The 25,549-nt window shown below is 50.4% G+C and overlaps 10 protein-coding genes across 10 annotated transcripts; 6 read left to right on the forward strand and 4 right to left on the reverse strand.

Annotated features, from left to right (window-relative positions):
- Positions 1-20: 20 nt before the first annotated feature.
- On the forward strand, positions 21-468 carry N7446_011014 (uncharacterized protein; the record flags this gene model as incomplete). Its single annotated transcript, XM_058519757.1, has 2 exons — positions 21-137; positions 189-468. The coding sequence occupies exons 1-2, from the start codon at positions 97-99 to the stop codon at positions 466-468; spliced, it is 321 nt and encodes a 106-aa protein (XP_058367281.1). The 5' UTR covers positions 21-96.
- A 971-nt stretch (positions 469-1,439) lies between these two features.
- On the forward strand, positions 1,440-3,162 carry N7446_011015 (uncharacterized protein; the record flags this gene model as incomplete). The annotated part of the gene is made up of 4 exons (XM_058519758.1): positions 1,440-1,488; positions 1,538-1,701; positions 1,754-2,711; positions 2,800-3,162. The coding sequence occupies 4 exons, from the start codon at positions 1,440-1,442 to the stop codon at positions 2,931-2,933; spliced, it is 1,305 nt and encodes a 434-aa protein (XP_058367282.1). The 3' UTR covers positions 2,934-3,162.
- Positions 3,163-5,074: 1,912 nt separating this feature from the next.
- On the reverse strand, positions 5,075-7,262 carry N7446_011016 (transient receptor potential ion channel family protein; the record flags this gene model as incomplete). Its single annotated transcript, XM_058519759.1, has 2 exons — positions 5,075-5,370; positions 5,435-7,262. The coding sequence occupies 2 exons, from the start codon at positions 7,260-7,262 to the stop codon at positions 5,075-5,077; spliced, it is 2,124 nt and encodes a 707-aa protein (XP_058367283.1).
- Positions 7,263-9,103: 1,841 nt separating this feature from the next.
- Positions 9,104-11,179, reverse strand: N7446_011017 (WD40 repeat domain-containing protein). Its single transcript, XM_058519760.1, has 3 exons — positions 10,461-11,179; positions 10,239-10,402; positions 9,104-10,182 (listed from the first exon to the last, which is right to left on the reverse strand). The coding sequence occupies exons 1-3, from the start codon at positions 10,987-10,989 to the stop codon at positions 9,343-9,345; spliced, it is 1,533 nt and encodes a 510-aa protein (XP_058367284.1). The 5' UTR covers positions 10,990-11,179; the 3' UTR covers positions 9,104-9,342.
- A 736-nt stretch (positions 11,180-11,915) lies between these two features.
- Positions 11,916-13,394, forward strand: N7446_011018 (inositol phosphosphingolipid phospholipase; the record flags this gene model as incomplete). Its single annotated transcript, XM_058519761.1, has 1 exon — positions 11,916-13,394. One exon carries the CDS (start codon positions 11,916-11,918, stop codon positions 13,392-13,394), a length of 1,479 nt encoding a protein of 492 aa, XP_058367285.1.
- A 334-nt stretch (positions 13,395-13,728) lies between these two features.
- On the reverse strand, positions 13,729-14,776 carry thiA (thiamine thiazole synthase; the record flags this gene model as incomplete). The annotated part of the gene is made up of 2 exons (XM_058519762.1): positions 13,729-14,375; positions 14,434-14,776. 2 exons carry the CDS (start codon positions 14,774-14,776, stop codon positions 13,729-13,731), a joined length of 990 nt encoding a protein of 329 aa, XP_058367286.1.
- A 2,362-nt stretch (positions 14,777-17,138) lies between these two features.
- Positions 17,139-19,039, reverse strand: N7446_011020 (putative MFS transporter; the record flags this gene model as incomplete). The annotated part of the gene is made up of 6 exons (XM_058519763.1): positions 17,139-17,449; positions 17,582-17,909; positions 17,966-18,437; positions 18,488-18,652; positions 18,717-18,750; positions 18,838-19,039. The coding sequence occupies 6 exons, from the start codon at positions 19,037-19,039 to the stop codon at positions 17,139-17,141; spliced, it is 1,512 nt and encodes a 503-aa protein (XP_058367287.1).
- A 754-nt stretch (positions 19,040-19,793) lies between these two features.
- Positions 19,794-21,811, forward strand: N7446_011021 (uncharacterized protein; the record flags this gene model as incomplete). The annotated part of the gene is made up of 3 exons (XM_058519764.1): positions 19,794-19,829; positions 19,917-20,177; positions 20,243-21,811. The coding sequence occupies 3 exons, from the start codon at positions 19,794-19,796 to the stop codon at positions 21,809-21,811; spliced, it is 1,866 nt and encodes a 621-aa protein (XP_058367288.1).
- Positions 21,812-22,449: 638 nt separating this feature from the next.
- N7446_011022 (Eisosome component PIL1/LSP1 family protein) lies at positions 22,450-23,918 on the forward strand. The gene is made up of 3 exons (XM_058519765.1): positions 22,450-22,666; positions 22,713-23,220; positions 23,300-23,918. Coding segments are annotated over exons 1-3 (921 nt in total). The 5' UTR covers positions 22,450-22,664; the 3' UTR covers positions 23,711-23,918.
- Positions 23,919-24,102: 184 nt separating this feature from the next.
- On the forward strand, positions 24,103-25,427 carry pre2 (proteasome core particle subunit beta 5; the record flags this gene model as incomplete). The annotated part of the gene is made up of 6 exons (XM_058519766.1): positions 24,103-24,234; positions 24,421-24,528; positions 24,606-24,761; positions 24,825-24,873; positions 24,927-25,036; positions 25,092-25,427. The coding sequence occupies 6 exons, from the start codon at positions 24,103-24,105 to the stop codon at positions 25,425-25,427; spliced, it is 891 nt and encodes a 296-aa protein (XP_058367290.1).
- Between the last annotated feature and the right edge of the window lie 122 nt (positions 25,428-25,549).

Consider the following 25,549-nt stretch of genomic DNA (forward strand, 5'->3'; position numbering starts at 1 on the left):
ACTCCAGCTTTCCACTCTTTCTTCAGATTCTTCGGACTTTGATACTTGTGCTGGCAGCACGTCAAAACTATCTCACTTATTTCCTAATCGCTAACTATGGCTGACCCAGAGGACGGCGATGATCTCTTCGCGGATCTGTATGTGTTTACTCTACATGGAAGACCTCAATTCTTAACACTTTCTGTCAGTTACGATGCCGACGAATCCACCACCCGCACCACCTCCGCTGTTGAGGCCCCAAAGCCTGCCGCGCAAGAGAATCCCCCTCCTGCGCCCGCTCTGAACTCCGGGCTGGATTTTGCGCCCGCCCCTGTCGAGACTCAAGAATCGCATAATGCCGGCCAGCCCTCCGACTATGACACGGGCTATCACAATGGTCATGGAAACGCATACGGCGCCCCTGTCCATGCCCAACCACCCCCTGCGGAACCCGAGTCTCAGGGAACTGGAATTAAAGAAGACGGGTAAGTCCACTGATCCCTCCATGCTCCCCCGTTTATCAAATCATGCGTCAATTGTTTGCGTCTCCTTGACATTGGGCTGTGCTTTGCTGGCACATACTTTCGCGGACAACCGTTACTGCTATTCACGCTTCTGAAATCGCCATGGGCAATGGGAAACGAGGTTTCGGGCTATGAAGTGCCTCGCTTGTTGAGAAGTTGTTGAGAAGAGATTACATTGGGCCTTTTGATATGAGACTTTGCTGGAGGGGAACAAGAATGGGCTCGGTGATCGATCAGCATGCTTGTTCGAGGAGAATCATGACCCGGCCATCAAAATTTCAAAATCCATTCCCCAAAGCCAGGGCACTTCGATATCTGCTCCGCAATCCAACCGCAGAGACAAAACATCACTCGGCGGCTTGGGAAACAAATGCACAGAAAACGCAACAAACCTCGGATCTTTGTCAAGCGATTATATATAGTACACCCGATACTATATAGCTTCTTGTCGATATACCTTGATAGAGCAGAGCAAGAAGTAGCTACGCTGTCGGAAGGGAGATTATCAAGCCGCCTCTACTTAGCTTCGGACTTTGTTAGACAAGGCAGTGAATTCCCAGGTCAGACAGACAGACAGTGACAATTCACTTTTTACGACTGAACTACTTGCACCTCTACGCTTTTCATCTTCGCCCGGTTTGAGCCAGAAAAGGGAGGACACAGACTATCACGGCTCATGTAAACCAGTTGGTTTCTCGTTAAATCCCATGAGTATCAGCTTGGTCGGGTTGAACGTATACTGGGGAAGGGCGCGACAGTGATCCTGTCGAGGAGGACTTGCCCTGACAAGGCTACGACAGTCGCATTAGCTGTACTCGTGGATAGCAGCATAGCACCGCCAGCCCAATTAGCCAGGACACGCTTGCAACTTACTTTTGATATCATTCGCTTGCTTTTGTCCATGCACGTCGATGCTTTAGGAGACCGCTAATCCTTATGGCTAGGAAAATGTTCATTGGAGGTTTGAACTGGGAGACTACGGACCGTATGTACATCGTGCACACCGTGCAAATTTTTTCTGACGTTCGTCTCAGAGTCTCTGCGTGATTATTTCTCGGAGTTCGGTGAGGTCCAGGAATGCACTGTCATGCGCGACAGCGCCACTGGTCGCTCGCGTGGATTCGGTTTCTTGACCTTCCGCGACCCGAAGACTGTTAATACTGTTATGGTGAAGGAGCACTATTTGGACGGCAAGATTGTACGACCTTCGATTGATCTTTCCATGGTGTGGTCACTAACGGCAATTAAAGATTGATCCCAAGCGTGCCATTCCCCGTGATGAGCAGGAAAAGACCAGCAAGATCTTTGTTGGTGGTGTCAGCCAGGAGGCTACTGAGCAGGACTTCAAGCAATTCTTCATGCAGTTCGGACGCGTGGTCGACGCTACTCTCATGATTGACAAGGACACTGGTCGTCCCCGTGGTTTCGGATTTGTGACTTTCGACAGCGAAGCAGCAGTGGAGAACGCTCTTTCACGCCCTCTCGAGATTCTCGGCAAGCCCATTGAGGTGAAGAAGGCGCAGCCCCGTGGCAACCTGCGCGACGATGATGACCGACGCGGCGGCCGCCGCGGTGGATATCGTGACATGAACCAAAACGAGGGAGGTCAACAGCAGGGTGGACAGCAAGGACCTGCGAGTGGCATGACCCCTCAAGTCATGGCCCAATACTGGCAGCGTATGCAGCAATACTTCGCCATGATGCAGCAGCAGATGGTCGCCTCCCAAGGCGGTGGTATGCCCAACATGAACATGGGAGCCATGAACCCAGCCATGATGCAGCAGATGCAGCAGATGCAAATGAGACAGATGCAGCAAATGGGCAACCAGCAGCAGGGCAGCATGAGCCCCAACCCTCAAAGCCCAGTCTCCCAGCAGCAGATGCCAAACATGGGTGCAATGATGCAGCAACAGCCCAGTAACGGCGGCAGCGACAACGCCAGTCCCGGCCCCAACGCGGCCAGCATGTCAGGAAACTTCAACAACGCCAACCGCCAGACCGGCCCAGGCTACAACGCCCATGAGCAGATCGCCTTCGAGCAGCAGAAGTACGAACAGCAGCAAGTCCGCCGTTCGATGGACCCTCGGGGATACTCGCCTTACCAGCAAGGCGGGCCGACCTCATGGGAAGGCATGTACGATGAAGTACCCCAGCCAAACATCCCCACTGGACCCTCAGGTATGAAGCGCGTCGGAAGTACGGGTAGTGGTATGTGGTTCTTTCGAGGCTCGACATAGCATATACCCCTTTCGATCCCAACTCCGTCTTTCCCAAAAGCTAACCAAAACATCAACAGGATCCACCCCCACGCCACAGAGCGCCGCGCCAGCCAATGCTCCCACGGGACCTCGCAACGCAGGCAAGCCCGGTGCAAACTACCGTGGCGGCGGCCGAGGAGGCCACCGCGGCTTCCACCCATACCAGCGTTAAACCACTCAACATGGATAAATGCAAGTGTTGCTATTCTGTGTCTTAAAATGTTACTGGCACGCTAGTTCTTTTTCTTTTCTTTTCCAATCTGTGTTTTTTTACGTCTTTTTTTACCTGGGGCCTGGCTTCGCTTGTAACAAGAGAGGAAATGGTAAGGTGGTCTGTGATCTGTGATTATGACTGAGTCCCGATGTCGAATTCGAGCTCGATTTTACACTCCCAGTTTTTTCATGTGCATTCAGTCCCGCAATGACATATGTTCACTTGATTTAGTTTTTGTAGCTTGCTGGGGTTGGTGATGACCTCGGTGAGATATATCTTATTTCCATGGATGAAGTAGTAGAAGAAGAAAAAGCAACCGGGATGCACCCAGAAGTGGACTATAACTATAGCGAAGTGTAAACAGTGGAAGAAAACAATACAATTGCGTAGAGGGGCGTTTGTTTGGTGTAGTTCCCACTAGTTTTCGGCTCGTGGAAGGTCAAGAAACCAAATCCACGTGAGCGACCAGTGGCGCTGTCCCGCATGACAGTGCACGACTGGCAGTGTCAATATCGAACGTGGAAGGCTGTCTAAACTTTCCACTGGCGACACGAAAAGTGATTAATGGACGTCCTCAATCGTTGCTATTAAGCTATATTACTATATTGACTGTAGTTACACAACTTTATCATATACTTTACACCGGTACGAATATATACTGTACTTCGACGATCTAGTTGTCGAATTATAGTCACGTGGTATTACTTGCCCTTACATAAATATGGTCATTTGCTCCATAAACTTAGCTAGTACTCCGTCCTAAGCTACACTTTGCTGCAATGCTCTTCCTATTATGAGGATCATCTCTCCGCGTATTGCTTATCGTTCTCATACTTTCGACATGGAAACAGGAGACCAGGCGTCCGTTCAGCCGTACTTAAAGCCACACGATCGCGGCCTAATGCTCGTTCGACGCTTTCTACCCATGCAGCCTACCCATGGACGCCTGTGGCGGAAGCGAGCATCTGACTATTACTTTGAGCCGAGCGTTCCGACTTGTACCGCCCCATCTCCAACTATACAGCTCGTACGGGTCCGGGGAGATCACCATTTCACATAAGTCACCTGTCGACTACTGGAAATCTGAGCCGACGGTCTCTGGCAGCATCTTCCTCATGGGGTTTCCTTACCGGACTATGCCACTTAATGTGGTTGACAATCTGTCTTGATTCTTGTCGATTTAGTAACCGTTACTATTCGTGCGAAGGTTGATCGGAAGGCGGTTCAGGCTCTATCGGTGACACCGAGATTCCCAGTCACACCATGTTGTTGAAACAGTTGCTGGACCATCCACATGTAGTTTATATCCATGCAGTGGCAGTCCGTCCGCGCGGTAGAGGTATCGGTCGCCCTTTTGCTGACTTTCCACGGCTGACCGTCGTCGAGGGCGACACATTTCCGTGGTTTGTTGCAGCGGAAGATGTCATTGCCAACGGCCTCGAGGCGATGCGATATAGAGTATGCCACAGACACCTAATTTGGCCTGGCTTGGCCTGGTATTGTTACATACGTCGCTGGTTCATCGAAACTGATAATTGTTATTTATGGTTGTCTTGATCTGAACAATTACATCACCACGTTTCTAACTGATCTGCTAGGTAATTCTAAGGAAGCTTGTTTCAGGCTTTTGACTATGATATTCATCAGTCACATCAGTGTTCCAGGGTATATAGGCTCAGAGAAAAGAATCCTGGAACATAGGCACTGAGATATAAGATCGGAATCATCTCTACGGATAATTTACACAACTCGACTCAACAAGATATATAATACAAGCACACAATCTAGAAGACATGCTCATAAATTGCAAGCTAAAATAAAAGAGAGATAATAAAGAATGAGGTATGTATAGACAAACGCAATATCAAAAGAAAGAATGGGATGATATCACAAGAATATGCAAAAAGAGACAAAATATGAAAAGGCCCAACCGCCATTTCAAGCACGCTAAAAACCGTCAAAAAAAGAAAAAGTGCTCGATCTAAAAATATATAGGTAGGAAGGAATGTCGAGAAAAAAGCGTGTAAATCAAGAAAGAACGGCAAATCCGTATGATGCCTTCGCTTCTTTACCCGTGTTTTGTTTTGTATTGGTCGTTTTTAATATGCCATACCGTAGCCAGGCTGTGTGGGATGGCGGCCTTCGATAGAGCTGCGCGAATGCCTGCTGTCGCGGCTTGAGCTGCGAGCGTGTGACACTCCGAAGTCGTTGCTGACCAGGCCATCGTGGCTGCTGTTTGACCTTGTTCGGCGGGGTACGTCCCGGTAGGGTGCGTATGGAGCATTGAAGTTGAAGTTGCTCATCTCAGCATAGTCCTTGCGCTTGGGGTGCTCCATGAGGAGGGATTCGCGAGCATCCAAGGGAGTGAGGTCGTCGAGATCGCGATTCGCTTTTTCTATAGGAAGGATATATTAGCATAATTTTCAACATCGGTATTTGTATGAGAATGAGTGACATACCAGCTTCTCTTCTGCGTCTGGCGTGGGGGTTCTCGCGGCAGCAGGTAATGATAGCGTTGACGGCGATGAGAATGGCGAGAACGGCAGTAAGGGTGGACTGCACGACGATGAGGACGATACCGGTGACGGTCTTGGTGGTTTGGGAGAGACCAAGTTCCTCAACGAAGACAAGGACACAACAAATGGACAGGACACGGACAACCTGCACGGCGATGTTGATTCCCATGGAAGACTTGGTAGCGTATGGGCGGTTCCAGACTAGGAGGATCAAAAGAAGGGCTTCGCAGACCAGTTGACCTGCACTTTGGGCCAGGCCGTGGCCCTGTGCACCGGCGATGATACAGCCCTTGGCCAAGGCGTAGATGATGACCGGGATGAAAATCCACCAGAAGTCCTTCTTGTAGTTGTCGTAGAACAGACTGTATTTCTTCCAGGTCTCCTTATTTTCGTACAAGCTATCGGTGTCACCCTCAGTCTGCTTGTACTTGCGAGCCATGTAGACAATGCGAATAGCGAAGAAGAGGAGGACAGACGTGAAGACAGCCAATGTGATAGCTGCTAGCAGTTTTGCTGCCCACGAATCACCGTTCCGCAGTTGGTAGACACAGTATAGCACCCAGATGCTGTAGAGCACGAGAATCATGTTGGTAATTGTTCGCGCCATCAAGCCCCAATAGTCCTTGCGGAAGTCGGCAAGTTTGTTGGGGAAGGTGCCATACAGCGCCCACAGTTCGAGGATGACCTTGAGAAGGAGGATGCCGACGATGACCACAGCAACAACAATGGCGAAGATGAGAAGAACGGTCATGAAGATATTGGCAGAGGGGATCATGAGTTCTTCAACGACTTCCTTCATATGGTCGATCGTCGAGCTAGACGCACCGTCGTCGCTAGAAGAGCTGTTCGACACACTCGCATCGGACGAAGTGTCGATGGAACGAGCTACAAATTCACCGAAATGAATGGCATATTCCAAGCTTCGTTTCGTGGTGTTGCTAGATGATCCACTGTTTGTCAAAGTCGCGTTCTTCAGGAAAGCATAGCTTTCCTCAGTCAAATTGCCACCGGTCGCCTTCCGGAAGTTGTCAATGGAGTTCTGCATACCTGACCAAGGGATCAAACCAGTACTCCAGACAAAGTTCCGAGAAAAGCTGCTGTACACAGTCGGGTAGCTGACACTGAGCATGCCGTTGGTGGCCATGGAATGGAACCAGCCCATCACATCACCGAACCCAGGGCTAGCCGACGGAGATCCAGCAGCCCCAGCAGAGCCAATGGCAGAGATACCAGTCAGCGCCAGAGCACCAGCTGCAATACCAGCCGAGATATAGGTGACGGCCTTCACGTTTGCGGAGTGACCGTTGGACAACTCCGACTGGACACAGGCCACATTTGAATTGTCCTTCGATTTGAGGACCAGCTTGGCCTGGCCGTCCAAGTCAGGCATTTGGAATGCGATACCCGGAATCTGGCTTGCATATTGGGACGGGACCTCATACGTTCCCCGAGCCTTGAACGCCCGCTTAGGGACAGGACAGAGCTCGGCCACATGGATTTCCGTACCGCATGGGTCGAAGTCCTTGGTGTAGATATTGTTGCCGTAGGCAGTGACAGACAAGCTCGCGGTCACGTTTTGTTCTTTGGCGCTGGTACCAGCCACGTCGAAGGTAACGATTTTCGTGGAGCGAGAGTAGGAGACGTCCAGATTCTGGACTTTAATGGTGGAGTCGGTCATGCACAGGTTGAAGCCATTGGTGGACAGGGTATCGCCTGCGAGAGCCTGGGGCAGGACGGCCAAGCCCAGTAGGGCCCAAATGAAGTTCCGCATATTGACAATATCAATCCTGAACTACCAACTAAGACCAACAGGGCACGTATTCATAAGGATATAGGGATCGAGGATCGAGGATCGAGAATGGTAGCGATTGGATTATAACGGTGGGTATAACGGTCAGGGCAGGATCAACCTGCGCGAGAAAAGCAACGAGAAATGAGCTGTATGGGGTCGGATAGAGCGCCCGAGGAAATAAGACACTGGTTAGTCGACCAGGGGCGAGAGACAAAAGGATGAAGAGAGTGAAATCCCCCAGAAACACAGAAACATGAGAGAAGAGAAGTCTCACGGTCGAGACTTCTCAGGGCTGGAGGAGCCCCCTGAATTTACGATTGGTCGCGTTTCAGAGTCTAGACCTGCCCTACAACTTAGTTCTATATCTGTTTTGGTATATTATGGTCTACTCGACTATTGCTCGTATTACTGCTAATTTTAACTGTCGTTTCCCATAAAACAGACCTAAATACACCTGGAATAGGAGTAAACAATGAAGCTATTGCAATATAAGAAACTCTCAATCCGTGGGAACAGTCGTGCCCTAAAACCAATTGGGCTATGAGACCCACACTCACAGTACGCCACAGGAGATGCCACTATTGTCTCTAGTTCTCTCGGATTACTCGCTGATTTTTGTGCATGTAGTCCCGCCCTCCCTTGGGATCTTACACGTATCTCTATCCCTACTTGTTAGGCATGACGTTGCCCCGCGAGGGGTGTCCAACAGATTCACAAGATTCACAAGCTCGCCACACTGCCGATCGGTGATCCTCCCAAGTTCTGGATGTACAGTGGACCTCTTACAGCTCGGGACATATCTTGTTCCTGGTGAAAATCCTCTTGCCAAGCTCCAGAACATACTCACAGTCCTCTGTACACACAAATCACAAAATTGAATTGTCTGAAATTCAAATGTGGGAGATGAGACAATTAAGACCTGGTGGGCGCTATTCCATCCTATCATCAACGTGAGACAGGCCAAGCGCCCCATATGACAGATATCTATTTACAGTACAGCTGGACCTATAGCACACGATCAATGATGATCACTGCCACCTATGGGCGATTTCATGTACTGCTGGTCCATACATTTCCCAGTATTTACTATCTACCCAGCTTGTGGCTGAGTGATCAGCGACACACCCTGTGCAGACATTTCTTCAAAAAGTCAGTTCGGGTTTCAGAATTATTACCTTAGCAAACTCTTTCCTAAAATGTGGATACACGGGGGTCTGATCGTTATTGAAGGAGTGCGATAATATATTGTAGCCGAGTTCTTTCGTGACAGGTATATTTCGTCAAAACGGTGATCTCAATGAAGTGCCATACATTAATTTCTTGTCGCTGTAACTTTGGGTGAGCCGCAAGATCATCCGCTGATCTTTATATCGAGAAAATAGGGAACAATTATGGACGGGAGATCCGGAGACCCAAAATAGCACTAGAGTAATGGCAGAAAAGCCAACTGTGTGCCGCCTTGTTACACCGCCCTTTATATCGCGATCACGCCAAGGCTCGCAACTTGATATGCCCCTTCCTAGGCAGCTTGCTCTCATGGGACCTAAGGGCTTGGAGAAGCTGAACGACTAAAACGACCGAGAAGTCACATCGTCAAGAGGCTGAGATAAGGTGGGGCCCAAACCATAGGGGCTCTGCATTAACCATGGTTGAACGGATATTTCTAGTGCTCTTGTGGCTGTATAGAACTTGTTGTTTCCGACATCTTGCTGAGGAAGTTATATCAGGGCATGGTATACCACTGAAGGAGATAGGGATACTCAAGCCAAAGGGGATTCAGCTGGCAGGCAATCAGAGAATTTTCGGCGTGTCTATAACAAGCCATGCTCCATTCAAGTTGGAAGGTAGAATATTCAATTCGCTCAATGTATCTCACAAATTGCAATGCAATGCAGATTCCAATCATAATCTTCAGTAAGAGCCTTAGATCGAAAGACAGATGGATAAACAAATGGTCCATTAGAGGACTACTCCAGACACCGGGGTATTTTCCTTTTCCCGAAAAGCCAGCCGCCATGCACAAAGAAAGAAAATCGTTAGAGAAACCACAAAGATAAACTTATGTCATCGTCACATCCTCCGCCGGAGTAGCGACAGCAGAGGGCAGGCCAGAGGCATCAGTCATAGCATTGTCACCATCTGCGTCATCTGTAGGGGGGTCGCCCCGCAGGTTAGAGTCGGCAGAAGCCGCATCCTCCTCTCCAGGCTCCGAGCCATCTTCGGACACCTCCTCAAACAAACGAACCGTTTTGTCCATTCCGCAACTGACAATCATACGCTTGCCATTCAAAGTGCCAGCGTGGACACCGAGAACAACTCCTTCATGAACGTCGATGCGCTGTAGGATTTTCTTGCTCACGATATCCCAGAAAATGATAGCGCCATCCTCGCTGCCGCTGACAGCGAATGCCAGAGGCGGTTCATACTTGATGTTGGGTGATCCATAGAGACCAAAGCATCCGGACAAGCTGTACTTGTTGTTGACATGTCCCTGGAAGGTCTTAATAACGCGGCTCTCGAGATAACTCCACATGCGGATACAGCCATCCAGAGTCCAGGCCAGAACATAGTGGCCATTTGGAGAGAACTTCACACATGTAGCAGGAGGGTTGTCTTCCATCACCAAAGTACGAAGACACTGGCCACTGATAGTGTCCCAGATACGAATGAGGCCATCCAGGGCGCATGAAACGATAAGAGTTCCGTCGTGTACAACATCAATGCCAGCAACAGGGTCAGAGTGAGCTGGGAGAGAGCGCATAACTGATCCTCGGCGCACATCCCACATGAATACAGCTTCATCATAAGAACCGCTAACAAGAATGTTTCCCTTGGGGGTAAATGCAATTTGATACACATAGTTGTGGTGGCCACTGAAGATCCGAGGGTGCGCCCTGAGCTGTATGAGAACATCAGTGTGAGTTCCAAGAAAGAATCGCAAAAGAGATTTCTTACAGTCTTGACGTTCCAGAAACGAATTGTCTTATCATCGCTACCAGTCGCGATCCATTGGCCATCCGGGGTCCAAGCAAGAGTCGAGATACCTGCAAGATGTCCTTCAAAGGTGTGTATAAGTCTGCCAGTAGCAGTGTCCCAGACCTTAAGATCCGAATCGGCACCTGACATGCGAAGGTCAATCCATTGATTCTGCAGTCGGGCGAGTATAATGCAACATACCTGCACTCGCGATCATACTGCAATCTGGCGAGAATTGAACAGCAGAGACTCCACGGATATGACCGCGCATAACAAACTTCTCCTTGTAGTTCAAATGGTCGGGCTTGGGAGGGACCGGGGGAGGGACCGGGGTAGCAGAACGGTCAGACCAGGCGTCAGGGTCACCGGGGCCCTCTTGCTCGTTGGGGCTTTCCATATCTTCATCAACAGGCTCCCCCGAACTTTCCTGGGATTCGCTGTCGCGGCGGGTATGGCGATTGATGGGTGAACGGCTGCGGCGACGGCTGCGCGAAGTGCGCCAGTACTCATTGGCGTCAACAGCCAGTTCATCGGTGCTCTCAGAATCGCTGTAGCGGCGGTCCTGCTGCTGGGGGCGCTGCGGAGTGAACCCCTTATGAATGGTCCAACTAGCTCTGCGGCGCTCGGCTTCATCATGCTCGGAGCCCGCGGCGAGTTCATCAGAGGACGATTCAGCGGGAGAGATGGCGCGAGGGTTGCGACGCCGAGGAGCAGACCGGGATTTATCCATTTTGAATGACTGATGCTCAGCGCATCAAACAATAAATGCGAGTCGTGGCAGTGTTGAAAGCAGTTGCTTCGCGTTGCGATGGAAAGAAAATCATTTGAACGCGTGGTGCCTAATAGGAAGGCGGTAGAGATATCGCCAGCGGGCGGTGGGAATATGGGCTGTATCAGATTGCGTCATAGGGAACTATAAGTCATTGGAAGTGATCTATAGAGACTTGGACAACCTCAATGCTGGAGATAAGGAAGGAAAGACCTAAAGTGCAGGTTATGCCTTGAAGCCTTTATGTCAGGGACTGGTACTGCTTGGAATACAGAAATCAGTGCATCAGGTCACTTTAACCTTCACTTTAACCACTTTAGTTGTCCTAAGGGCATCGCCAACGACTTCCAAGAATGAAAAGAAAAGTAAGAGAACGAGCTATTATTTTCCAAAAAAATCATTTATTGAGACCTGAAGTCCATAGACCATGCCCAAAATGGTATTTCAGATCGGCAAGCTTGGTCACTTTGGACAAGACGCATGAATGATGTGCAAAGGAACCCCATTTATCATGAGAAAGAAGCAAGCAATTCCCAGGTGCAGCGATCTGTACTTATGGCCATATCACGACAGTATTTCTTTCACTCTTATCTTGGGTGTGCGGTCCTAGGTCGAGGATGCCTCCAAATATACCGAGATGCGAATCCTATGCAGTCGTGATATTGCCAGTTGACCTCCAGGTATGATCCCTGATACTAAATGTAGAATGTTGATAGCAACAATATTTACACGGGTAGATTTGTCTATTAAAATGACATCTAGGACTTGAATCCATTTCTATACACCACATCACATGACCGTCACGTTCAAGACCAAAATTACATCATGTCGAGTCAACAACTTTATACTCGACAACGTCAAGCTCATCACGGTCAATTTCAGGCCCAATGGCCCCAAAGATTCCCTCCGAGGCCCCTTCCAGCATTCGCATCCTCACCCTCAACTGCTGGGGCCTCAAGTACATCGCCAAGTACCGCAATGAACGCATGTCAGAGATCGGACGGCAGCTGGCAATTGCCAGCCCGCCGCCGGAGATAGTCGGACTACAGGAATGTTGGACACAGGAGGACTTCGAAAGCATTCGCGACCAGACTCGACACATCCTACCTTACGGAAAGTTCTATTACGGGGGCATATTTGGCGCAGGGTTGGCCATTCTGTCAAAATGGCCGATTGAGGAGAGCAGCATGTTCGGGTACCCGTTGAACGGTCGACCAACAGCGTTCTTCCGGGGAGACTGGTTCGTTGGAAAAGGCGTCGCAAGTGCGAGAATTCGATTCGGGCCTGGTACTGCAGATGTGGCAGAAGTGTTCTGTACACATTTGCATGCCCCGTACGAGCGCGAACCGAACGACTCCTATCTGTGCCACCGAACCGCGCAGGCATGGGAGATTTCAAAACTAATGCGCGGTGCTGCCGAACGTGGTCACCTTGTCGTTGGTCTAGGCGACTTTAATATGCTGCCCTCTTCTTTCGCCCACCGCCTCATTACAGCCCAGAGCCCCGTTCGTGACGTCTGGCGCGAGCTTCACCCAGACTCTTCCCTCGCAGCAGCAATCGATCCTATCGAAAAGGCGCGAAACCTGCCTGTTCCTACCGCGGAGTTCAACATCACCGAGAATGGAGCCACCTGCGACGGCTCCTACAACACCTGGCGCTGGTCCGAGCCCATGCGCAAGCGTCTTGCCAAGGGCGAGGAGATTGTCATTGACAAAGACACCCCAGATCCTCGCGGAAAGCGTCTCGACTACATCTTCGTCGGTGATGGTGGCTACCCGCCTGCCTTCCCGCCCTCTCGCTGGTCCGTCGAGTCAGCTCATATCGCCATGACCCAGCGTCATCCTACATTAGGCTGTTCACTGAGCGACCACTTCGCTGTCGAGGCCGTCATTACTCGATCTTCGAACACCTACCCTCCCTCCCACTCAGGTGATGATATGCCAACTGATCCCGATTCTCCAGCCCTCCACAAAACAACTTCAAAACAAGTCTCTCCCAATGCCGCCCTCTCCCCAGACACATATGACCACATCATTGACATGACCCACAAATATGTACGCCGCGAACGGTCTCAACGCCGCTGGCGTATGGCGCATTTCCTTGCGTCCATTGTGATTTCCATTGGATGCATGGTCGGTGTCTGGTGGGTTGGCAGCCGCACATACATTGGTTTCATCCTCATTCTAGTAAGCACACTCAACTTCGGTGCTGGAATCTTGGATGGTCTGATTGGCGGTCTGTTCATGTCGAGTGAATTGCGTGCTTTGAAGGAGTTCGAATGGGAGGTGAGGAATGCGAGGAGCTTGGTGGTTGCTGCTGAGAACGGTGCTGCCTCGGGAGAAACAGAGAGCAAGAAGGACGATTGATCGGCGTACTCACTTTTTGCGTCGTATAAAAGCAGAGACGGATTGTGCTACATGCTGTACCCCCGGTATTTATATGTTAATACTCTTTTACGAAATGCGTGTATTATATTACAGCCAGTTGCACTGCGAATGGGCAAGACTAATCTAATGTTGAAACAATCCATCGAGTTAGTTATTATTTTCTACATTTGGAAAGGTTGTGCACAAACGAGTGTGGAGTGCATTTGCTAAGTAGTCATCATCATCAAAGCTAAATGAACGTCCACCGATACCATAATCATCAAAAGCAAGCGGAAAAGACAAAACGAGTGGACCAACACGAGTAAGTGCGATTTTACTCAGCACACTCGCGCTTGCGGGTGTCGAAGACCCTCAAGGTCTCCTCGGCAGCCTTAACACCGCTCATAACCATGGCACCGAAAGTAGGGCCCATGCGGTTGAAGCCGTCGATCTCAGACAGCTCCATACCACCAATGATGAGACCCTTAGTGACCTCACGGGTGTTCTTGACAATCGCGTCCTCAGCAGCGTTCATGTCAAGACCACGCATGCCACCGAGCTTCTCGATGGAGTTCATGGAGACCAGACGCTTGGCACAGAAAGCACCGAATGGGCCGTCGTGGCCGGTGGTGCTGACGATGATGGGGGCGTTGATGGTGTTGGGGTCCATGCAGGAGTGGTCGTCGTGGTGGAGGGTGACGAGAGTCCAGTTGACGACGACACCGGCGAGACGGACGCTGTCGCCGTCACGGCGGGTGATCAGGTCCTCGACGCAAGTGGCGTTGAAGAGCTTGACGTTGGGGAATGACAGGACCTTCGACAGGAGAGTCGAGGTGAACTGGGCGGCGTGCTTGACGACCACGAAGTTGGGGTTGTTGGGCTCCTCCTCGAAGGGGACACCGAGCTCAGTCAAGAAAGCATCGGCGGGTCGGCGGAGGACCATTGCGGAGAAGAGCTGGCCACCCAACCAGGCGCCACCACCTATGAAGGATGTTAGTTGTGGTCGATGGAGGTTTGCTTCCACCAAGGAGAGACTAACCAGGCGACACGGAGGCCTCCAGAATGGCAATCTTCAGGTCCGGACGGGCCTTGGCCAGCACGTAGGCAGTGCTCAGACCACAGGAACCAGCACCGACGATGACAACATCGCTCTCGGCATAGTTATCAAGGTCCTGGAAGTAACGCCGAGTCATGGCGCGCGAGACTTGGCTCTCGCGGATAGGAGCGAACTTGAACTCATCCCATTTGCCGCCGAACTGTTCCAGAAGCTTTGACTGGCCCTGACCGGTCAAGGTTGTGGTCACTGTCTCGGGGACGTTGACCTTACCCTTGATGCCGGTAGGGGCAACAGCGGGCTCAAAGATAGCAGCGGGAGGAGACATAATGGGTTAGGGATCAAGTCGAAGTTTTGACTTCAAGTCTTAGTTAGTTTCGCTACTCGAGGTGGGGGAAGAAGGGGAGAGTCATGATCCTTTCGCTGGTATTATCCAGATCAAGTTGACGCCGTATAATCTCAGAACGAACCCGCACCGATGATGTACCTGTTCATCTAGGCAAGATCTAGACGAACAGATGCACCACCGATACAGGAACGAACACCGGCCCATGCCCAAGAGTTACCTGAGATACCTTGATCCCTGAGGGATAACGTGCCCAGCCAAAGAGTGTCCATGGCTCCCAAAGGAAGGGCAGTATGTACTTGTCCGTTTGGGATCTATATAAAAGTCAGCTGTGAAGAACAGAGAACAAGTAAATGGCGGATAGTTACTGTTGTAGTTTGTCAATATGAATTGATGATGGGAAAGAGAAAGAAAGAGAAAGACGGAGGAGGGGTAGCACAACTTTATATACCAGGCAGTTTGACCCCACCATCGTAACGTCATACAGAAAGTATCGAGGTATTTCCCGTTTCGTGTTGGTCGCCCGCCGCTTTTTGCTCTGCGTAGCCTTGGGCATGAGCGAGACCCTAACCCTAACTTCCTTCAGTAACCCAAGTATTCCTACCTCTTTTGTACATCTCTCTAGATTATAATAAATGACAGCGATGAAATAGCGATGAAACAGCGATGAATGGGACTTTTATATCTAGTGTGACATCTATGGTCTCACACTTGAGTAACGCTAAATCATATCCGAGCATGCCACAAGTGTGTCACCATTAGCACCTTGATGAATATACGGTAGCTTCAGGTGTCTTAATGATCGACAAACTTGCACATGCAGGCAACGCCATCCACCGGGCAATTCAAGCTTCCACTTTGTATCAAACACGATCAAGATCAACATCAACAATACGGGAATGTACAATTAAGCGGTAACGAGCAATAAGTGAGACCGAGGGAAACATAGCTATGTGGAGTTACCGTGAAAAATTGCCCAAACCACGTTGACTCGAAGCATCGACTCCCTTCAAGTTGCCTCAACTTTTACTTACACGAAGATTGAACACGCAGGGAAAAGCCCAGCCGTGGAAGAGATTCCGAAAGTCCGCAGTCGATGACTAGCGTAGGGCAGCTCCACGAACCAGGAGCTACTTTGCGGCTGAGAGGGAGCAGACAGTTGTTGGCTTGCTTTTCAGTATGTTGTTTTGGCTGATAGGTCGACGCCCCTCCCCAGATGACACCTAGTCGTGGTACACCCATAAGTAGAAAAGAAACATTCTGCTGAGCTTTGTCGAAACATAACAAATAGTTACTTCATGCGGCTGGCTGGGCCCAGTCTTGATGAGGGCCGATGTACTCTGTCATTGAAGCCTGAAGGTTACTTCCAGAAGAGAAGTGTCGTTACTAAGCTTCTCAAACACGTGGGGTGGGACGCCTAGAACCAGAATGTACTCTGTTGTAGAGCATGAAGACGTTAGAGCAGTGTCTTCTGACTCGGAATAAAGAGAGGTAGATTGGAAAGGCATGTATATAGGTTCGTTTGCCTTCCATCATCCGAGCTCAAAATTTACTTATATACAACACAAGCACTTCCACGATATATTACTGATTCCACACTACATTACGAAAGTATAGATGCTCACAATTAGTAGGTACAGCATGGCTCTAAGTCTATATAGGCATACTTTGTTCAAGATCAGTTAGACAGTTCTGAGATCTACCCAAGCCCCAAAAGCGGCAGCAGATATAATACAACAAAATACAGCCCAAGTGTATTAAGTTGACAATCCGACTCTCCCCGCCGGTGAGCTTCGAAAGGAATGCAGATCGAACCGCATAATGACGTTTCTAACCGTTCTGGCTCTGTTTTGCCCTCACCGTGAGTGGACCGGGGCAGAAGGCTCCGGTCGCTCTGCCCCCACGGGCCGAAGTACGGAGTACAGTATCAGGTTTGTGGACAGCAAACATGGTTAGGAACACGGCACCATGCTCTTAGAGATATATAAACTCAATTGATTCACAGCTCTAATTCCTCGCGAGATCGACAATGTCAAGTTTGTACAGGGGTAGATGTTGCGGTTACTGGCGGGCGATCGCGGAGGGCCAAAGCAAACCTTAAAGTAGAGCAAATTAGACCCTCCACTTGGAATAGTTTCTGTTACGCCTAGATCGGAGGGCATCGGAGAGTTAGCTTATTACGAAACTGTACAAGCTGTACACATGACCTTGTCTAGCATTGAAAATCTAGTGAGCTCCCTGACATCATGCAAATGATCAATGCTTCAAGCAGGGGTATATGTGTAGGTATCCTATCAAATATGAGGAAACACTGGAACCCAAAACAAGATCCCTGTACTCCGAATCACAACACGTAACGGTAATTAGCACCGTAATTGTCCTCCGCAACAGCATCTACCGATTTCGCCGAGGCTTCCTCGATGCGAGGCCCGTACTTCTTGTCAAGACGTTTGTTCTCCCACACAAGAAGAACACGCAGACACAAAGCTAGGATTGTGGTGAAGAACATGAACGCTGCGCAGATCGCCATGCCCTTGATAAACCGCGGAGCCTCCTCATCTGGGAAGATGTTTGTTCCTAAGAAGGGGCCGCATTGCCCAACTATATTGAGCAGAATGATGCCTCCTCCGCGGCGAGTATCGGAGCCTTGATTGTCTGTAATTGATTGGGTCAGTTGTTTTGTTCTTGTCTTTGTTCCGCAGGAAGTGGAGTGCCTTAGGCACCACCCCATGAGAGATAGCAGCTCTGGGAGTAACCTTGGAAAAGAGAGAAAGAAGGATGACTCACTCAAAACCCATGGCAAGATATTGGCAATCGAAGGGAAAATCCCACAGGCCGCTAGGAAGACACCAAAATAGCGGACGCCCACTGATGTGCACGTAGCGCAGAGGATATACCCCACGCCGCCAACCAGTGATAACACAGCGATCGTGAGTCCACGTTGCTGAAGACGATCCGCCACCCAAGTCGTCGCGATCGTCACCAGAAATGATGCAAAGAACGGAGGCGCGGTGAGACCCTGAGCATTGATCGCTGTGAAGCCCATCTCCCTTAGGATAGTGGGCAAGAACACGGGCAGGGAAGAGAAGCTGACGTTACAGCTGAAGTACATCAACTGGTTATTATCAGCACAGGATACTCAATTTCGCAAAATATAAGCTTTCGACTCACCGCTGTAAGCCATGCTTTCACATCAAGAAGCGTTTCAACCAATTCCTTCCATTGAACCTTGCCCTCGCGATCTGGTTGACCAGACTGCTGCAGTGAACGAGCACGGGCAACAACCTTCTCTTCCGCGGTAAGAAACTTGGCATCCAGCGGACTATCCGGTACATAAAACCAAGCCAAAACAGCAGCAGCGCAGACTGGGGCACCCTCGACCAAGAATAGCAACCGCCAATTAGCCAGTGAAGCATGGCCCGAGGTGATCCCGTAGGCCAAAGCACCCGCGAATGTATTAGCCAGCGGAGCCGCCGACAAGAACATACCGCATCGCAGACCCAGCTCATGGCGACGATAGAAGAATGATAGTAGGTATGGTACACCGGGACCGAAGCCGGCCTCAAAGGCGCCCATCAGGAACCGGAGGGCCATCATGCCTTGCCAATTCTTTACTGCTGCCTGGCATGTTGCGATCAAACCCCTATCATTGTTAGTTCAAAGATTCAACCGTCTCCGTTTCTGGAGGCATACCAGGAGAACACGACAAAGGCTGCCCATTGGTGCGGCTTGACGATCTTCCACATTAGAGCTTGAAATTCGAAGACTGTGTATGAGATGTAGAAGATTGTTAAGAGCCATGCGTAGCTCTTCCCCGTTAGACCTAGGTCCTCTTCCATGCCGGCGATTTTTGCATTGCTACACATCCATCAGTCAGTCTTTCGCTCTTCGGGTTATTAATTCTGGGACATAGTAAACGAACCCGATATTGCTTCGATCGAGAAATGCGAGAAGATCTAGAAAGCAGAGTATAAGTTAGCAGCTAATTTCAATTGACCAGTCATCTCCTCGGCAATGTTTTTTTGGAGCTTGGAAAGCCATACAGAAAAATCCCATCAAAGTAGGAACGCGCAAGTCCAATTTCCTCACCACTCGGCGCTCTAGCTCAGGATCGATGGTTGGGATATCGATAGTGGCAGTAGGCGGTTTCTCCACATGGGCTGGTACAGTGGTTTTCTCAATATCTTCATCGGGTGCCGTCTGGATAACGTCCTCGGGCACTTCACTCTTCCCGAAGAACGCCATTGTGATATACTTTAGGGGGGTTGCGCAGAAGACAGATGAAAGGACTTAGAGGGAGAACCGGGAGAAATAGCCATGTGGACTTATTGCATGCGGGGTGTGTGGGAAAAAGCCCATGATCGGCAGAGTCGCATCGCATGCCTAGTTGTAGTACTGCAGTGATTGGGTGAGGCACGAACTAGAGATGATTATTGGCCGCACCGGCACTTGGACAAGCCCTGATCTTCCGTGAAGTGGAGAATGGGGAGAATGCGGAGGAATTGGCAAAGCTTAGGTGGAGCTGAGTCACTTCTCACAGACTTGACGGCTTTTCTCTTTGCCCTTTGTGTCTTTTCAGCTGCCTTTTACCTATGGGATTTGCACAGATATGTTTAATAGTTAATTGTGGCTTCCCTTTTCTCTTAGCTAGAACTATGCCCAAGTCGATTGATATGATAAGAGGCCATTTGAGACGGTCCGCTAAACAGAATACACTTAGTAGAGCAATAAGGGTAATAATTACCACAATACTCTATAGAATGGATCATATTAACCTGTGTTCGGAGCTAGTTAACCTAACTTAGGATGTAGATCGGCGCCTGAATAATTAGGTGTTCAGCGGTTTAGGTCTGTATCACGTGCCGTATCAAAAATCTCCCGCGTCAGGTCGCGTTGTCCGAACCTCTCCAGCTGCGCCTTCCATTCCATCCGCAATTCATTTGCCCACCCCATTAAATTTAACAAATATCCTCTTGATTTGGGCAATCCGATCCTCAAGATGGATGACCCGGCCGCTCGCATCCCGGGGCAGCTGGTATGACCACCTCCCGTCCAACCCCAACACCCCATTGCGCAATTGGCCAACATTCAAAGCTAACAATTATTGTCGCAACCATGATAGCTCCCTCATATGCACCTGATATCGCGCAACCGCTACCCTAGCATGCACATGATGCCCACGGAGACCGCTGTGGAGTATCTGACAAGCGCACCCAGGATATGCCAGACCCAGCCTATGCATTGGACCTTCCTGGAGGCTCCTCCTGATGGAACTGTCATGCTCACATGGCAGCCTCTTGCCCACTTAGGCAATAACTTTGCCAGTGATGGATACGTCTGGGCTGATGCGGAGCAGGCCTTCACCTTCGAAGCTCGCGGCTATGTATGACGCTCTCCCCTGTGCACCTTTCACCCACTAGAGTCGCCTTCTAATGCCACTGGACATAGACTGTCGAAATGTATCTTCAACGCTGCGGCCTCCACCCCCCGAATGAACCTATGGCCACCCATTGCCGTAAGCGCTACCGCATCACTTCATGCAAAGTTCCCAATGCTCCTCAACCTGATCCATCACTATGGATTGTTCACTACTCTCGCGCTGCGCCCACAGACCACATCCCTAGCAACCGGGTTCCAGTGACACCTCAGATTCAGGCCACAATGGCCCAGCGTCGTTTCCTTCAAAGCCAGGGACAGCTGGCCCGCAAGGACTTTTTGCTCCATGATCGGAATAGCTGGCCGACTATCAATTTCCCACAGATGGCCCCTCAGGGCTTCGCTCAACCGCCGGCTCCTTTCGCAGGTCATGCTCCCGCAAGACCTGGCTTCTATCCTCAGGGCCACCCAGGCGCAATGCCTGCTGGGGTGCCCGTAGCCAAAGGGCCGCGCGGACACCGCGCTCCTTCAGCTGCTATGGGCGCCGCAACTGCTGACTTTGCCATTGAAGATGAGGATGTGTCCAGTGGTGACGCTATGGATCTCTTGACACCCCGTGAAGTGAGTAAGATGCGTTACCAGCAGCATCACGAGTGGATGGAAGAGATCTTCGCATCGCCCTATGCTATTACACAGATTACTCCCGTTTCGCTTGGTTTAGGTCGAAAGGGTGAGTTGGAGTCTCTGACAGCAGGCTTCTTCGATGCTCCTGTTGGAACATCTGGTGGCGAAGGCCAAGAGGCGGGCGACGGCCAGCCGGCCACCAAGATGGAGCCCGCCAAAGCCGAGGAATTTGCAGAGCGTGTTTCCAAGAAGGTTGCGGACATGACCGCCGAGATTGAAAAAATGAAGAAGCAACACGCGCGCCGGATGCAGCGCTTCAACCGCACTTCATTGCTCAGGGATGCTGAAATCCGCCTTCGGGAGTCTGCCGCTGACCCGGCTGAGAAGGGCCCGGAGATTTGGCGATTGGAGGGGCGGGTTGTTATTCCCACAGAAGAGGAAACCCCACAACTTGACTACGTCGAGGATAAGGCCAAGTATAAGGTTGATGACATTGTCCGGGAAGTTGAGACTGCCTGGAAGAAACAGATCGTGTCTGAGCCCAAGGTCTCTTGTGTCGAAAAGGGTGGCTTGCTGGAAAAGATTGAGCCCGAGCACAAAGACGAACCTGAGTCATTCACCAATGACATGGTCATGGACCACGACGATGCTCATCTTCTTAATCAATTTGGCAGCCCCGTTGTCGGTGGCCCAGGAATGTCCAGTGTCTCTGTCAACGGGCAACCAATTCCCGCAGGGATTTCAGCCGATATCGACATGGATCTGGGAGACCAACTCCATGGTGCTCCCAATGGCGAAACCAACGACTGGGTGATGGTCAACGAGACGAAAGACCATGGTCCAGTGGGCGGAGAGTTCGACTTTACCAACATTGACAGCGCAGGTGATGCTTTGGCTGCCTACAGCGAACAGAACGATGGGCTTGATCTCCCTGATCTGGACAATTCGGCCTTCGGAGATGCATTCCATGCGTCCGACAATGAACATTCGCACAACCCTGATGCGGATGAAATTTAATAGACGGGCCAAGTATCTCTCGACTGAGGCGCTTTTTTAATGAATGATTCCGCGGATCATGAATCTTTCAGGTGTTGCGGGTTCTATCTATTCAACTGCGGTTAAGGGGTTCGGATTTCATGCAGGTTCCTTTGCTTTACGGTGTACAATAAGATTGCCCAAGGGGTATTCCTTTGGTTCTTCGAGTTTCCTTTTTTCTCGAGCTTGTGATAGGCGATGGGATTTTTAATCGATATATCCCTATTTTTATGATATTGCCTTTTCTTGGTTTATACCTCCTTTTTTTTTGGGAATCTTTGCATCTCGATAGCGAGATTTCTCAATTATAGTGTGTCATCTACGTATCTATAGACAGAGAAAACATGAAGGTGGCTTACTTCCCAATTAGGAAGGACCTTGTGGACTTCTAGAGCTTAACGAATGCACACATCGTCATATCGAATCGACATCCCTGGGGAGCTCGAAAGTCCTGCCAATCGAAGTCTATGCTCCAATTCTCAAGATCAATGGCATTCATGACCCTGGCACTTTGATATCGGGAAGCCGAGAGTGGAGTATGATGATCAGCCGATCGGTCGACCGTTTCCAGACCCCTACTTCCTAGCTACCAGTTTGCAGCTAGCGCTAAGCTCACCGATGTATGACACTTCATGAGTCTGCAATCGGAAAAGATGTCAACTTCCGCCCATTCCGTCATGACGTCAACCGGGACTGCACTTCCTATGGTGAAGAAGGAATAGGGTTCGAGCATCGTCATCTATAGGAAAGCGCCTTTCTCACTTCTTCTCCTCTCACTTTCACTTCTACATACCTCATATTCCACATAGGTACACCTCTTCCTGAGTATTCTACAATGTAGGTCGTCCGCCATCTTTATACTCATCATAGCTAACAAGTCCAGGAACCGTAATATCTCATTCCGATCGCGCAAAGAACCCCCTGCCAACCGGCACCGGTTCAGATTCTCGACTTTCCGCGGGATGCAAGCGCCTGAGCTGAGCAAGAAGATGACCAAGCTGATCAAGAACGAGAACTCAGCCATCGGCGCCCACGAAGCCGCCAGCCGTGAGCGTTGCTCGATCGCCGGTCAGCTTTCTGAATGGGGCGAGGGCACTGAGGATGACAACGTCTCCGACATTTCCGACAAGCTCGGCGTGTTGCTCGCGGAGATCGGCGAGCAGGAAGACGTCTTTGCGCAGAATCTGGAAGACTACCGCAGTATCTTGAAGCAGATCCGCGACATGGAAGCGTCCGTGCAGCCATCTCGCGACCAGCGCCAGAAGGTCACCGATGAGATCGCCAAGCTGAAGTACAAGGATCCTTCGAGCTCTCGTCTGGCCACACTTGAGCATGAGCTTGTTCGGGCTGAGGCTCAGAACTTGGTTGCTGAGGCGCAGCTGTCCAATATCGTACGTTGATCACTCTGATATTCTTCTGTTTCATACAGTCAGATGGAAAGTACAGTTGCTAACCACATTTCATCTGTAGACGAGACAAAAGCTGAAGGAGGCCTATGACATCCACCTCGCGGCTGTGATCGAGCGCTCTGAGAAGCAGACTATCCTTGCTCGCCATGCTCGTCGTCTCCTCAACTACATTGATGACAGCCCCGTTGTGCCTGGCGATGCGCGCCAAGCATACGCCCATGAGCTCGAGGCACGCCAGGTCCTCGAGGATGCTGAGAACGATCTCCGGGGATGGGAGCCCAGCGTTGAGCCCATCACTTCGTCAGCAGCACGTGAGACTCGTAACGACAGCTATAACGGACTCAATGGCGTGGAAGAGCATGATCACGAATCGGAGGTTTTGGAGCACTCCTCTACGGCGGAGACCGGCGGTGTCACAGCCCCCGTGGAGAGCGGTGCACCACCTGCAAAGATGATGGTCGAGGCTGTTTAATGGACAGGCTCGCGAGACCCGGTCCAGTGGGCCACTGTTTCATTGGACATACTGTAGCTGTTAAGCTATGTAAAGTCAATTCTTCTCTCAGATTGGGCACTCCGGTGCAAGGGTTTTCGGACTGGCGTTGGACATGCAATGGGACTATACTCAGGAAATATGCAAATTGTGTATGATAAGTAGTTTAGTTATTAATGAATTGTATCTTTCAAAGTTATTGTCTTATATTCTCTTATGTTCTCTATAGAAAGGGTACCACGTGACCGCAGGCGCCAGAGTGACGCGGAAACCCGAGCTCCAGCGGAGCTTCAACCATCGCCGTCTCACCACACTCCCTTCGTCATTCCAGCATCTTTTCTCTACCGTCTTGTTCCACCCCATTACAACACATCATGGATAAGCTTGTCGCCCAATATTCGCGCCCTCCCCATCAGAATGAGCTCTACAACGAGCAAGAACAGGAGGACCTCTCTGCGAGTGTCCCTCCTCTCTCGTTGAAGTTCTCCCTTCCTCCTGTCGACAACGTGAGTTACAAATGAATCTGTGGCAGATCCTCTTTGGCTCAGATGGCGCTTCGATCGAGGGACGTTCCTCGGTCCTGACGTCAAGATAACCCGCGGCGCCATCGCAGCTACGCCAGAGATTCACCAGCCAGCCTTTCATCATTGATACAAATGGAATACTGGGCTAACTATTATTCCCTTATCTAGCGTTCTGCTTTCCTGCGTGCCATGACCGATGACCACTCCAACCCCAGCTGCCCCATCAAGCTCGCTCACGGAACAACAACCCTGGCTTTCCGATTCCAGGGTGGTATCGTACGTTTACCTCCGCTTTGATAATAATCGGTATCTGTGACTTTGAATATGGTTGTACTGACTTATATCCTGGATAGATTGTGTGCACCGATTCTCGAGCAACAGCCGGCAACTGGATTGCCAGTCAGACAGTCAAGAAGGTTATTCCCGTATCGCGGTTGAGCCGGGGTGAAGACAAGCCATCAAACGACCCAACGCCAGGACTTCTGGGGACGATGGCCGGTGGTGCAGCTGTAAGTTGGGACTGAAGGTGACGGCAAGTGATGGACTGGGCTGATGATATTCGAAATTGCTAGGATTGTCAATATTGGTTGCGGTATCTGAGCCAGCAGTGCACTCTGCATGGTAAGCTGGAGCTTTGTCATAATGAAGAAGTAGGTTGCTGATGAGTTCCCTAGAAATCCGACACAAGCGCCGTATCACTGTTGCGGCTGCCTCGAAGATTCTCGCCAACCTCACCTACGCTTACAAGGGATACGGGCTTAGCATGGGAACCATGTTAGCAGGAGTACGTCACATACACATGGTAGTAAAACTGGACCCGGAGACTAACGATTTCCCAGGTGACACCCCAAGAAGGACCCGCTCTCTACTACATCGACTCCGATGGTACCCGCCTCCCCGGTAACCTGTTCTGTGTTGGATCTGGTCAGACTTTCGCTTATGGTGTGCTGGATGCCGAGTACCGCTACGATTTGACCGAGGAGGAGGCATTGAACCTGGGACGCAGATCCATTCTGGCTGCTATGCACCGTGATGCCTACTCTGGTGGTTTCATTAACCTGTACCACGTCAAGGAAGAAGGATGGGTGCACCACGGCTTCGATGATATGAACCCTATCTTCTGGAAGACGAAGCTTGAGAAGGGCGAGTTTTCCAACGTTACGTCTGAGCTGTGAGCGGGATGTGTGTAATATTGGTATCGATATGTCATTGAATTGGATTATGCTTAGGTTCACGGGTTTCAGCTGTGCAGTTAGACATGGATACATCTGCTCAATATTCCCGATCTTTATGCTAA

This window comes from Penicillium canescens (genome assembly GCF_028828765.1).
Source record: "Penicillium canescens strain IBT 15451 chromosome Unknown utg000008l_segment0_segment0, whole genome shotgun sequence".
NCBI lineage: Eukaryota > Fungi > Ascomycota > Eurotiomycetes > Eurotiales > Aspergillaceae > Penicillium > Penicillium canescens.